Source organism: Platichthys flesus, chromosome 20 (assembly GCF_949316205.1).
Source record: "Platichthys flesus chromosome 20, fPlaFle2.1, whole genome shotgun sequence".
Classification (NCBI taxonomy): Eukaryota; Metazoa; Chordata; class Actinopteri; order Pleuronectiformes; family Pleuronectidae; genus Platichthys; species Platichthys flesus.
Window position 1 is genome coordinate 9,447,614 of NC_084964.1, and position 14,017 is coordinate 9,461,630.

Consider the following 14,017-nt stretch of genomic DNA (forward strand, 5'->3'; position numbering starts at 1 on the left):
TCGTCCCAGGGGCGCGAACACTGACCGAGGCAGAAACCAAGAGCTTCATTTCAGCTGCTGATGATGACAGTGACGGCAGAATTGGAGCAGAGGGTCAGTATCTGATTTCTCAAATTCTATTTTGTTTAACTCTCAGTCGAAGCAGAAATTATCTGGATGATTGGATTAAATCTCGATGGCTCAGGGCGCAATTTACATAATTTTTAGCCCGATGGGAAAACGCTTTGTTGCCATTATGACGTTTTTATTTAGACTCTGATTAACAAGAACTTGTATCATGCAGCTTAGACTTTTTAACCAAACTAGAATTTCCCTTAGTGGAGCACATGTCTCCCCCCAAGGTCCAGCAGTCCCCTTATGAAACCACATTTAAAGTCACTAGATCTGGATTTTGTATTAGGATCTGCACCAAATTGCACACCCTTATAAATATATCTATAAATATCTATGTCTATTTAATAGGTCTGATTCTTATTTCATCGAGATCCATGAATTGTTCCCTTAGAAATTTGTGAAAATGTAAGAAAGAAATCCTTATCTTGCAAGTTTGAAAAGAAAGTGAATACAAATTCTGAATTCGCCCCCTTTGTACATATACAGGCCAAAATTGAATCAAAAGGAAAACCTAACCGTCATGGTCGAGGTAATAATCAAGCTATTTTGATCTAGACACTTGGTTAAACGCCCCACTGAACTCAGACATAAACTCTTTCTTTCGTGTAATGTGCTGCAGGAAGTGCTTGAAACTCGTCGCTCTTTGTTTAGCCCCGTTTCTTCAGGTTAGTCAGATTAGGAAACATATGCGTGAAGTCATGACCTCCATGCTTGTCCCAGATTGTCCCATCATCTACTTACAAAGCAATATCTGGGCTCAGCTGCCTTACATAAACGGATCATTGTTTTGGACGATCCCAAAAAAAAAGATTATTTTGTCTGTGTCTGTTTATTTTTCACTCTTAGCCCAGTTAAAAGTTAATCAAAGTTCCCAGCGTCAAACGCACATGTATATACTCTGCATGAGGTTGTTTTTGTTTTTATTTAGGGGAAGACTAAAGGCCTTTTCTCAACATGATTTGTTCTTCTCTAGAATTCCAGATGATGGTCCTGTCCTGAGTTTTGCAGACGAAAGGAGCTCAATTATGTAACTGTTTCAAAAAATTACCATTTAAACACAAGAGGCTTTTTATTAGTTTCTCCACTGTGTCGATCCATGTTTGCTTGTCTGTGCACATCCCATCTTTGACAATGAATGAGATAAATAAACACGTGGAAACATACATTCTTTTGCCTATCTCTTGTTATTTCTTTCTCATAGCAAAGAAATTAGGTGATTGTCTTTGTGTGTGTGTGTGGGGGGGGGGGCCAACAGAGATTGACACTACATGATATTGACAAATCGAACAGAAATGGTAAGGATAATAGAGAAATAGAGAAATGACATATCAGCCCTATAGAGAGTGAGGAAGAGTATGACAGAGACCATAAAGCTGAGAGGGTCGGAGTAGCTCATGGTGAAAACGACAGATACAGAGGGTGAGGAAAGCTTGTTTTCATTCCGGTTGTCATCAGGGGAACTCTTCTGTCCGTGCACGCGGAAGCCGTAAAGGCACGTGGATTCGGGTTGGCCCCAGTTAATGAGGACATGCAGCTCCACAATTCTGTAGACCTCATTGGTTGGATTCTGGAACCGGGGCAATGGGAGAGAAGAGGAGAATTGACCAGGAACATTTAAGATGTAAACATTAGTGTATTCTGACATTCAAGACTTCACACAGTTTTCAGCTTTGACCTCACTTTCACCCATGGTAGAGCCGTATACTAGGGTCTGTCCTTGTCTTGCTATATAGAACAGGATCCAGTTCTGTCTTCCTGTAAATATCATAGTGTCTTTGTCGATTTGGATTTGATGGATTGAGCTTCCAGTCAGCTTGAATGTCTGTGTGGTCTCTCCCTCCTCTTCAAAGGTAAAAGTCCCCAGCTGGGTTCCTTTATCTGAAGAGTTTTTAATCCCCTGAACGAGAGGAATTACAGGTTTATCGTGGTGACGACTGTGAATACGACTTTTTCATCATCTGTCTGATTGTTAATGTAGTGTTGTGTTTTTGAACCTGTTTCAAAGTCCAAAATGTGCACTAGGTTTTTCTACTCGACCACAAATTCAATGTTCAAGTCCGGAAAACGTTAATGAGATAATATATACTTTAAACAACAGGGATATGGTTTGAGAATCTAAATTGCTCAGAATCTAAACTGAAGTTCCAGATGCATATGCACAGTGAGTGATATGCAGGTGAACTGCAGCTGAGGCTTACCTGCAAAGCTGCATGATGCGTGATGTTGGATTGAGGAGGGCACATGATACCTGTCATCAATGGAGAAAACAGGAGGTACTTTAGAACTTGTCAGAGAGGTCGACAAGTTTTCTCCTAAAAGTGAATACGTGCCAGATGACATGCTAACTTGAATCTTAGAATATGTCACTTACATGATAGAATAAGGAGAAGACAAAAAGTCAATATGTATCAAAGCCGCATGGGTGTGAACACATGGGAATGTGAACAAAATTATCATTTGATAGTCATGCTTGACACATTAAAACACACTCAATAATGTGGACAGTTTGATTGTCCATGTAGTTAATTCAGATTCTCCCCTTAGTATTCATTGTTGTACGTGTTGGGATTCTCTAACCCAGAATACATTGGTGAGAGGAAAATTATCCAACAATTTTGTGTTATAATACTAAATCCGTTTTTTTAATTTGCAGTATGGGAGTCCTTCACATGATGTAAGATGGAGTTCGGGAGCTAGACAGATAACAAATGGAGGAAGGTACCCTCACCTCCATCGGCACAGTGGGGAGGAGATAATTAATTAATTTCATTTTTGGGAGAACTATCCCGTTAAGTACGGCACAAATAACATACAGTGCGCCCTGTGCAGACCCGGACCTTTTATTTGACTTGGTATCGCTGCTGCCCGAACACTTGCGCGTGTGGCACCGCGCTGTCTGAATCAGGAAGTTGAAAATGTTTTGAAAGCTGCGTCTCTTCTCATTAAGTTATTTTTATTTATTCACGTTGTCTCCGGCCACAAGCACTTGAACGTGTGGGCTGTGTTCTCTGTACGGTGGGAGATACCGTCGTGTTGCTCCGTTACTGTCCTGGTTCTCGGGGTTTTTCTCTCCGACTGGACCTTTGCTACCACAACTCCACTGCTAGCATTGACAGCTAGCCCGCTAGCTGCCCCGACTCACCTCACATCGGCCGCTTGGGTAATAACAGTGACTGTCAAGTATTTTTACTCGTTTATTACAACACACACGTTACAATCAATTCACCGAGTTGTCATTTATTAAAACCGGCTGGATTTACAGTGACACGGAGGTGTGTTAGCACACCTCTCAACCACTTAGCTGGCTAAACGTACAAGGAGCTCACTATGACATGAGAACAGCAGCTTTGTGCTTAGGTGAAAATACACTGAGCTTTTCTCCACTTACGTTATCTAATATGATCTAACCCTACGTGTTTAAACGTGTTGTTAAAAATATCTTTATTGATATCTATACCATGACCATCATAGTGTTTATTTTTACCACAAACAACAAACACTTACTTTAGTATCCAAACGTTTTATACGGGTTGATTTTTTTTATTAGGAACATTTATATATGTACACATAAGACACATTTGTAAACACCGACTGGGCAAGAAACGACGTAATTTGATTCTTCATGAACAAGAGTGATAATCGCGATTATTTTCAATACAAGGTGTGAACACAAGCACTTAGAGCTGTCCACCTCTGATCGGACATCTCAGGATAGATGTTAATACTGCCCCCCTCTGCAATCCAAATAGTTTCTTTGATGATTATTTTTTACCGACTCAGGGGTATTTGTGTGCACCCGCTGCTAGTTAATCACAGTGCTCTTATTTTCTCTAAATTAATATCTCGACACCTCCCTTGTTGTGTTTTACTCACAGGACTGTACTTTACTTCATGTCATTTGGGTCTTGGGATCGCTGTGGCATTAAAAGTGAAGTCACATGCCGAACGAATGCAACTGTGATTGGAAACGCTTACTGCATGAATCTGGACAGATACTCCTGATATACTTCCAGTGTATCAGAACTGTGCATCCCGGGAATAGATGCCTTCTGTATTTTCCAGCTTTGCATGCAGATCCACTGTACTCAGTGTGACCCATCAGTTAGTATCTCAGGATTTGTCTTGCCTAAGTATGTGATGTGCTTGTCTTCACCCCTGCAGGCACATGGCATGCGAACCACACTGTCTCCAGAGCAGAGGAAATCCAGACACAAGTTACACTAATGCTGATGATTAGGTAAAGATGGTGATAAGGCTGACGTTGATATAAGCTGGAAGAAGCCGGGCGATGTTTCAGCTTTTATGTCTTCATCTGCTTTTCTCTTTTGTGTCTGATACAGCCCCAGGATGGCTTCAGGAATGCAAGAGAAACAGTTCACACCCTGTCTGCTTAATTTTTTCGTTTATAACCCTACATTTGGACCACGAGAAGGAGAGGTGAGCTTGACTCCTAGAGGAAGAGTTGTCTTGCACATGTTTTACACCTGAATCATTTGACTTTAAACTCTGTAGTTGTTAAGAATGTTATTTTTTTTTAGGGTAAATAAATTCCTAATCCAAAGATTCTATGTTTAGGAGGAGAAGAAGATTTTGTTTTACCACCCCAGTGATGTTGAGAAGAATGAGAAGATCCGAAATGTGGGTCTTTGTGAAGCCATTGTACAGTTCACCAGGTACAGATCTCAGTACTCTGCTCAATAACGTGGGTGTGTTTGTTTAGCCTTTTGTCATCTTTGTAACATTTGTCTTGGGCTTAGAAATGGTCCTTATATTGATTGCATGGCTAAGTTTGACAAACCGCATAAAAATAGTGTCAGATCTTCTGTTTGGGTGTGTCTCCTTGCGCCTCACAGTCACTTCTTTTTGTCCTCCAGAACCTTCTGTCCGACAAAACCGGCTAAATCCCTGCACACACAGAAGAACCGGCAGTTTTTCTTCGAGCCCGAGGACAATTTCTGGATGGTCATGGTATCTTAAAGGCCATATGTAGTTATTCAGCATATACAGATTATTTTGTTGAATTTGATTGGAATGTAATTTAGCTTTTATGTCTCTAATCCTTTTGTAATCTGCAACTGTTGTATGTATATATCTCACCAGCGTGATTCCTGAAGTAGAAATCCCATTCAATTTCTGAATAGAGATTTAGATTATTAGCCATTATATTGTAAACATCCAATGTAGACTGACCGCGATCTGCAAGACTGTAGAATAATGTTAAAAGCCCCTAGTCTGTGTGATATCAACAGTATTTTAAGAAACACTTGGAAAGGGATCCTTCACAATGGTTCATGGGATGCGTAGTTCTTTCAATCTTAAAATAATTGTGTACATAGTCTTTTACCTTTTACTTTTTTCAGTTTTCCAATAATTTATTTTGTCTATTCTTAAGGTGGTTCGAAACCCCATGATCGAGAAACCAAACAAAGATGGTAAACCTCCCACAATAGAATATCAGGAAGAGGAAATACTTGTGAGTACTGAGAGAGACTGTCTTCATTTTAATTTCTTAAAAACATTTGACTTACCATTCCCTCTTGTCTTTGTAGGATACTGTTTATGGTGCAGTTGTAAGACAATGCTACAGCATGTACAAGGTTGGTTCCAGTATGTTTTAGATGATATTATCTGTAATACCTTTAGCAGCTTAATTCTTTAACATCTATAAAGTGTATTAATGTTATTATCTTCCACTAAAAAACATAGGGTGACATGCTTACCTCAAACTACTTATTTAGGTCTTTAATAATGCACAAAGAATCCATCTGGTAATAGTGATAACTCTCCTTGTGCTGTAGCTCTTCAATGGTACGTTTGTCAGAGCGATGGAAGCCGGTGGAGTGGAGCTGCTAATACAGAAGCTGGAGAAGTTCTTCTACAGGGTAAATATCTCCCCGCTTCTTACTCACTGATTTGATATTGCACACAGTTATTTTGAAAGTATACATTTTGAGTTGCTTTTAGACATGCACTTAGCTCTGGATATTCTACTGCCTCTGCATGCTGCACCACTCCTCACTAGAACACTCTGGAGATTTATGTGTTGTTGTGGAACGGTCTGACCGGAGAATCTCCTGCTGAGTTCATATCTGAAAACAGCTTTTGTGTCTTTGTTAATACTCATGTCACTCTTGGAAAAAGCGGTGAAATCAGGCATGACCGCCTGGAGTCATGCCTGATTTCCTAGTAAATATCCGCCTGCATTAGCGGTCTACGCCTCAAGCTTCTGTCACCTCTATGTAAAGCTGCAGCTCAAGGCAAAACACCAAGTATACATAATTCATTTGTGATTAGGGAATACCTTTCTTAAGTTAACACAGGTTTCCCTTGCCACCATGTAACTCAACGACAGTGAGAAAGAGAGAGGCTGTGGGGTGCGTATCAGAGGTTGAATGTCAGTGCACTGCTCGTGCGGGGCGTCAATCATTTGGAGTTTCCCGTTCCGCTTTCTTTATTGCACTGTAAGGAGGCACTTGTAGACAGGTAAACTAACCCCTTGCTCCTTCCCTTCTCCTGTGTCTTGTCATTTTTGTTGTGTGCGGTCACCCTGGGGTTTCCAGTATCTGCAGACTCTCCACTTGCAGTCGTGCGACCTCCTAGATGTGTTCGGAGGCATCAGCTTCTTCCCACTGGATAAGATGACCTACCTGAAGATCCAGTCCTTTGTCAACAGAGTGGAGGAGAGCCTCAGCCTGATCAAATACACAGCCTTCCTGTATAATGACCAGCTTATCTGGTACAGACTGAGTGCTTGTTGAAAATGTTTCCTTACCTGTGTGTGCCTTCTCCCTGACATCCACTACCTAGGAATTGATGGCTTCTACAATCTTGTATAAAGCAAACACATATTGACATGCTGTGTAAACAGAGGTGGATTCAAACACAACCTCTAATCCTCTTTGTGGTTTTATGTCCTCTCCCTGACACACCACTTGCCTTAAATTTCACTATCAGCCTCCAGTGTAAGCACGGGGGGGGATTATGTGATTTCTAATGAATTGACTTGAGAACAGCTTGATCATTGGATGCAGACTGTCAATAGACGAATAAAGATGAGCTGTTTAATTATTGTCCAAATTAAATAGCTGCATCGTGTGCTTTCATTCTCGGCTCTGGAGTATTGATTGACGCACGATTTAAAACCACTGCTGAACTATAATTACCCCCAGGAGACACACAATTAAGATTTTGCACGGTGTGTTGTGAAGGTTATAAGGTTTAAAGGTTTAGCTTTTTTGTTTTGTCTACAGGAGCGGATTGGAACAAGACGATATGCGGATCCTGTACAAGTACCTGACCACCTCCCTGTTCCCCAGACACTCTGAACCAGAGGTGAGGAGATAGGAGAGCCACATGAACAGAGAAGTGCAGTTTAGAATTGTGTGCGATTCGGACATGTGGTGCATTCAACATTAACAAACTTTGAATAAACAGGCTGGGACTCATCACTTAAAAATGTGTCACTAATACTACACTCCTCCACAATTTAATCTGGTTTGGTGTGTTTGACATATTCTTGCAGATAATTGGTCAATCATGGATGAACATATATGGAGCTGGGGTTCATAAACTCAAACTTTACCAACACGTTAATGATGAACTGTAAAGGAGTTATAATATGAATGTCCCTGACAGATCTTACAAGACTGTTGACCACAATATGAGGCATTATTATTGCTTCCACAGCGAAGCCACAAGTTCTCACATCATCATTTTGTCTTCTCTTCTGTCAGTTGGCCGGCAGGGACTCTCCTCTGAGGCCAGAGGTCGCAGGGAATTTATTGCACTACGGAAGGTAAGTGTCTGTCTCGGTGTACCTGCTTCTTCTGCATAGGATAGGATCAAAAAGAGAAGAAAAATTGTAATGTCAAGTAAAGACAAAGCATTTCACATCCAAAAGCGAACTGATAATGTGCACATGAATGTTTGCGGCTGAATGTGTATCTGATGCCAGCTTTATGTGGTTTTCCACCAGCAGTGAGTTTTTCCTGGAATCAAATAAGGAGGAAACTCCCTCAGCTAACACATTGATGTCAAACAGCAGGAGTAAATGTAAAGTCTGTACCTCCTCAGTTTCAGTGTACATATGAGACAAGGTTTGCTCGGGTATTTACTTTCTGTCCCTGTGATGACTTTGTTTCTGCTTGAGGTGACTCAAGTGTCAAGGTGAGGTTTGGCTCCTGCAGTCCAAGTCTGACTCATGGGACAAGAAACCCAATTTTACATCTCTGACTTGATGACATACTAGAATATACAGATTACTGTGTTGAGGCCAGAATGTATTCGCTGTAATGTCACGCCTCCTCTTTTAAACTAGTATTGTGAAAGTCCTAATCTTTGTCAGATCACCCCTACCACAGCCGTTCTCTAAATACTCCCTCTGCTGAACACAAATCTGTTCCCTCCAGGTTTTTGACAGGACCCACCAACCTAAAAGATCCAGAGGCCAAATTCAGATTCCCCAAAATCTTTGTCAGCACACAGGACGGCTATGAAGAGCTGCATCTTATTGTTTATAAGGTACGGTAGAGTAAATGTGATCTGTTATTTCGTGACAGTCTACAGGAGTAAATATATTAAAATACAGGGGAAGTTGTTGTTCATTATTACAGGTGAGACTCGTAATCTGTAATGGGGGGGATTTGTTTATGAACAGTAGATTTAGGATGATCTATTCCATTGCTCTATTAAACGATATGGATTTCCTGGGATTAGACTGCAGAGTTTTAAAATGATGAAGTGCGTCCCATGATGCTTATCATCACGTTAATGTCATTTCTAACCTGAGTGACCTTGACTCCTCATTTAAAACCTGTACTGATCTGCACTTTTCCAGGCGATGAGCGCTGCAGCTTGTTTTATGATCAGTGGTAAGTGTGCACCTACTTCTATGATGAATTTCCCCTTTTCCTAGTTTAGATTTTATAATTTGATTCTATTATGTTGTTCTTTTATAATATTTTGACCATTCTGCAGCTCGTATAGGGCAAGAATATGAACTTGTATTCCTCCTGTCCCTCTTCCCAGCTTCTGTGGAGCTGACGAGGGAGTTCTGTGAAGAGTTGGACGGCTTGGTGGGACCTCAGCTCACCTTGCTGGCATCTGATATATGTGAACAGTTCACCGTTAACCGCAGGATATCAGGGTCAGTTGAGAATCCACCACTTTCTGAATTTCTAATTCGCCTCCTTATGTTTTCCCTCTTTCTCTCTCCACATATCCGTTGTCTGCTTTTGAGACAGTCTACAAATAATGTAGTTAGACCAGAGAATATTCACATATATAACAGCAAGAATATATATTTAACATGCATTTTATTTTAACTGACAGTATACAAAATCCTTTATTAAGTGTACTTCATGGACTCCAAATTTCCAATACCGTTAAACAAGTAGATTAAAGTACAAAGAAAATTAAAGGCAGTTCTTAATAGCGATTATTTCTAGAAAATAGAAACTTCAAATCACATTAAAAACTAAACATGAGTGGCATTGGGACACACCCCACGACTCGATCAACCCCTACAGGGCCTTCCTCATGGGAGGCTGCTGAGTGATTTGTCCTAACACTCATGATCCTGGGGTCCATCACTGACAATGTAATTAGTAATAAAGTTTAGTCAAAGATAATGGAAAATCCAGGAAGACAAAACTCCTCAGGAAAATGCTGAGCAAGAAAGAAAACTGTGAATTCAAATCCTAATATGAAAATGTACAAAGCCAGGTTTAAAACTAAATGAATGTGATGAAAAAGCTGCACAGCTAAATGGAAGATACTCAACAGATGATGGTTCCCTAACTTCCACCAGTGTTCACTAACATCTGCTGCTAATTGGCATAATAATGAATAAATATTTCTTTAAAAAAAAATCAAAAATGTGCAACACAAGATTTCAAGTATAAAAGAAAACTACTGATAGAGCAACAAACAAATGTGTTTTTATGTGATTTCTAAGAGGACGATGATAGTTTGAACTCTTAGTAGTCTGATCTGACAACCTCCGGCTTGGCAGATGTTGTTGAGGGGAGAAAACTGTCATTCGCCATCAGTTTGCAGTTGTTCCTTTGCACTCGGTCTGGTTTTCAGTGATAGATGACACTCTAATACTATTGAATATTGTCTTGGCACATTGTGGGTTAATGAAGCAGTGTAGCTTTAAAGACTGGCACCCCGGGCTGCTCTCCTTTAACCCCAGCTTCAGATACGCCCTGGCCTGTAATCTTAGACTGGACTCTCTGACCCAGACAATTTGATGGGCTCCTTTTAATCACTGTAGTGAAGAATCCACTGAATAAATAATTGCCCTCCCTAATTTCTCTGTTGGCATTCAGGTTCGTGTCCTGATTTGGCCTGGTGACACTGTCAAGGAGATGCAGTTTAGATATGAATCATTAAGCGCGATTTAGAAACGTCTATTTCTCCAGAGGATCACCTGCTGCTCTCTCACATGGGCTCTTTCGGACATAATCCAGAGTTTTCCCCACGGTGCTGGCAGGAGAAACTATGGAGAATTTAATTTGCGTTCTTGCAACTCCTGTGAATCATTTCAGGAGATTATCAGTTCAGTGCATCTCTGAGAGCTGCTTCATAGAAATCAGTCCGCTATTTATGCCGGATCTTTTTTCTTATCAAGAGCTATGTATTATTCCTTGGGAAATTCTTGAGAATGTCAAAAACAACAAGAAATTCCTCAAATTAATTCCTAGATCTGGCTCCTTGTCTGGATCAAACATTTGATGAGTCCTTTCTTGGCCCATGTCCAATCCTTCCTTCAAGTTCTGTGGAAATCTGCTCAGTAGTTTTTGGTTTTATCCTGATGACAAACAAACTAACAACTTCATCACCTCTTTGGTAGACATAATGAAGTTGTATCCTTTAAACAGAGTCATCTTTATTCACTAAAGACTGGTCCTTGATTGCCTCTTGTTTATTTATTGTATTTTATCTGTTCTTTTATTTATTGTGTCCATACAGGCCAGAGAAGGAACCTCAGTTTAAGTTCATCTACTTCAACCACATGAACCTGGCGGAGAAAAGCACCATCCATATGAGAAAGACAGCCAGTGTTTGCCTTACCTCTGTCCACCCGGACCTCATGAAGATCCTGGGAGACATCAACTGTGACTTTGCCAGGTACAGCAGAGAACATCTACTTTGTAAGAGTGTAGCAGTACCTATCTTTACCAAATGCCTTCCAGAACTTTTTTAAGACATTTTCTTGGGGCTGTCCACTAATCATCTCTGTGGTATTCTTGGTTTTCCCGGTAGAAATCAAACCGTAGCTATAATTGATTTGTTTTTGTTATGGAAACGTGTAGCACAAGGCCATGACAACTGTGTTCAGCTCTGTCGTTTGACGTGGTAATGAGACTGTAGTCATGTGAAGGTTTTTAGTCGGTGAAACCAACGAACCGGTGGCATCGACATTTATCTCAAAACCAGTGTTATTTTGTGTTTACATAGTTGTTGTGTATATGCTGCAGGTCATCTTATCATGTCAGCAAGGTCAGAACTCACTCACTGTTCTGTTATCTCAATTAAATATAGAATTTTAGGTAATTACATGTGGTTGTCTTGTTTCTTTGTAATTTTAAATACTTGTTAGTAGACAAAACTGTTAAAGTTTATGAGTTTTTTAAATCACATTACAGCTGCCTTCAAAAATGTTCCAGTGAGTGTTATTTCCATATATTTTTTTCTTCTTCCTGTTCTAAGTTTTGTCTGCCTCTCTCCCAGGGTTGATGAAGATGAAGAAATCATCGTAAAAGCAATGACGGACTACTGGGTCGTCGGTAAGAAGTCAGACCAGAGAGAACTGTACGTGATCCTGAACCAGAAAAACGCCAACCTGATCGAAGTAAACGGTAGGTCTCATCCACCCGGTGAAGAGTACATCTGTGTCACAGTAGACAATCCACCCTGCTGCTTAATCTCCTCTTCACCCTTAAAGCCTTTTTCTCTTTTCTCGTCCACAGAGGAGGTTAAGAGGCTTTGCGCAACACAGTTCAACAACATATTCTTCTTGGACTGATGAGGCGGAGCGACTGTTCCAGCACACTAAAAACTGTCACTGTTGAGGGTTGTCATGACAGCATCAGTGTTATGCAATAATTGCATTGTAAACTACAAAAAAATATAATAAAAAGGTTTTTTTTATTTAATCTACAAGAAATTAATGTAATTGTGTAAAAACCTAGATTTTTACTGTACATGTGCTATTCTTTCCTTTTCTTTGTACATAAATGTTTCTTTTTGATTTCTTTCTGATTAGAAGTTCATGCATTTTCTTTTTGTAATGAACACATTGTGACAGTTCAATTTAATTTAAAACACTGACAGCAGTTTACTCCAGACCATTTCAAGTTTTAAAGATTTCATCATATCTCAAATATTTTCCTTGTAAACAACTGTGCTAACTTTAAATAAATTAAGAGTTAAAGTGTTAACAAAAGTCTTTTTTGGGTTTAGAAGCTTGACAATGATTAAAGTTTTGCACCATCTTCCAAATGACATCATCATTACTGACTCCACTATGGTTATGTTTTAACATCGTTTGTCTGTTTATTAATTAATTTGTTTATTGAATTGATTTCCCTGAAACTTGGTGGCAGTATTTGACATAAGCCAAGAAAGAAATCATTGAAATTTACATGGATGTGGACCAAAGGTCTGACATAGAATTTTTTGCTTTAATGCAAGATAAAGCATTTGTTTTATTTCTCAGAGAAATAAGTGACATTAGATTAGATTAGATTCAACTTTATTGTCATTGCACAGTACAAGTACTTATACAACGAAATGCAGTTTAGCGTCTAACCAGAAGTGCAAAAAAAGGAGTTAAAGTGCACAGTATTGTGCGTATATGAAATGTGCGTATGTGAAATGTAAATAAATAAGACATGTTAAAGGGACTGATATTTATGAGCGTGTAGAGTTTGTTTCAGATCCAAATATATATATATAGATCTATTGGATTTAAATGTGGTCCCATAAGGGGGCTCATGTTATCAATTTTTATGTTAACAGTTGCAGACACGTGCACCAACTTGATGATTAACCTGCCTCAGAACTGGAGGTCTTAGATGTTTCCAGAGGACTTATTCTGAGCTTTTGATTCAGTTTTATGATAAGCAATCTGTAGCCGATGCAAACAAAATAAGAGGGTAGAATCAACCTCGCCATGTCCCAGGCAAAATACCTTTTTACATGAATCTGAGTTGGATGCCAATCCATAATTACTAGGTGCCCTTTTACTAGGCCAAGAGTAGTACATCCCTTCATACTGTACTGTCTCCTTAATTAAAAAAATATGAGGCACTGCGAAACACTTGTGTTTGAGCACAGTGTGTGAATGTTTGAAGGAAATAAAATTACATGATTATAAGTAAAATATCGAAATAAATATTTGCAGAAATAAAAAAATGCATATAGAAATGAAGAAAATAACATTTAACAATGAAAAGGCTATTATGTATACTGTTGTTTACCTTCAAATGTGGTTTTAAATGTACTTTATAGATACAGTTTACTCGTATTATTTCTATATACATTTATTTATTTAAGCATTTATTTATTTCATATTTAATCCGTCCATTTGTTATGGTTTAACAAAGTCTTAAACCTGGTCATGTGATTTTGCATTTGTTTATGTATTTAATTTTGTATCCCCATATTTATTTAATTATTTATAGTTATGTCATTTTTTGTCCTTCCTATAAACGTTTGCTTTTTAATTAAATGTTGCTGATGATTTGGTAATTTAGGAAGTATTCATGTAGGTCATCACGGTAGAGACATATAATTAAGTTCACTGCCTAAAAAGCACATTGAAATGTTTCAGTTGCACGTCATACCCCAGACCAGTAGGGGACATCAGGTCAAATCCGTGGGTTGTTGTGAGTAG

At 39.3% G+C, this 14,017-nt stretch overlaps 2 protein-coding genes across 2 annotated transcripts in view; both read left to right on the forward strand.

The window, feature by feature from the left end:
- pvalb9 (parvalbumin 9) overlaps positions 1 to 1,279 on the forward strand; it is a 3,739-nt gene extending 2,460 nt beyond the window's left edge. The window contains exons 4-5 of the mRNA XM_062413651.1: positions 1 to 93; positions 1,088 to 1,279. The exon at positions 1 to 93 is cut by the window's left edge and continues 17 nt beyond it. Coding sequence (XP_062269635.1) covers positions 1 to 93; positions 1,088 to 1,113 — 119 coding nt within the window. The 3' untranslated portion in view covers positions 1,114 to 1,279. The remainder of the gene's footprint in view (positions 94 to 1,087) is intronic.
- A 1,722-nt stretch (positions 1,280 to 3,001) lies between these two features.
- On the forward strand, positions 3,002 to 12,614 carry ccz1 (CCZ1 homolog, vacuolar protein trafficking and biogenesis associated). Its single transcript, XM_062378431.1, has 17 exons — positions 3,002 to 3,274; positions 4,276 to 4,351; positions 4,455 to 4,551; positions 4,690 to 4,787; positions 4,989 to 5,082; positions 5,507 to 5,587; positions 5,664 to 5,711; positions 5,913 to 5,996; positions 6,675 to 6,850; positions 7,365 to 7,446; positions 7,848 to 7,909; positions 8,523 to 8,634; positions 8,951 to 8,984; positions 9,142 to 9,259; positions 11,089 to 11,247; positions 11,851 to 11,978; positions 12,090 to 12,614. The coding sequence occupies exons 2-17, from the start codon at positions 4,338 to 4,340 to the stop codon at positions 12,143 to 12,145; spliced, it is 1,443 nt and encodes a 480-aa protein (XP_062234415.1). The 5' UTR covers positions 3,002 to 3,274; positions 4,276 to 4,337; the 3' UTR covers positions 12,146 to 12,614.
- Positions 12,615 to 14,017: the final 1,403 nt, after the last annotated feature.

Bases quoted from the DNA above. Each gene is read 5' to 3' on its own strand.
- ccz1 (XM_062378431.1), top strand. The intron at 4,788-4,988 runs GTACAGATCTCA...TTTGTCCTCCAG, and splicing joins GCCATTGTACAGTTCACCAG to AACCTTCTGTCCGACAAAAC. The intron at 9,260-11,088 runs GTCAGTTGAGAA...GTGTCCATACAG, and splicing joins GTTAACCGCAGGATATCAGG to GCCAGAGAAGGAACCTCAGT.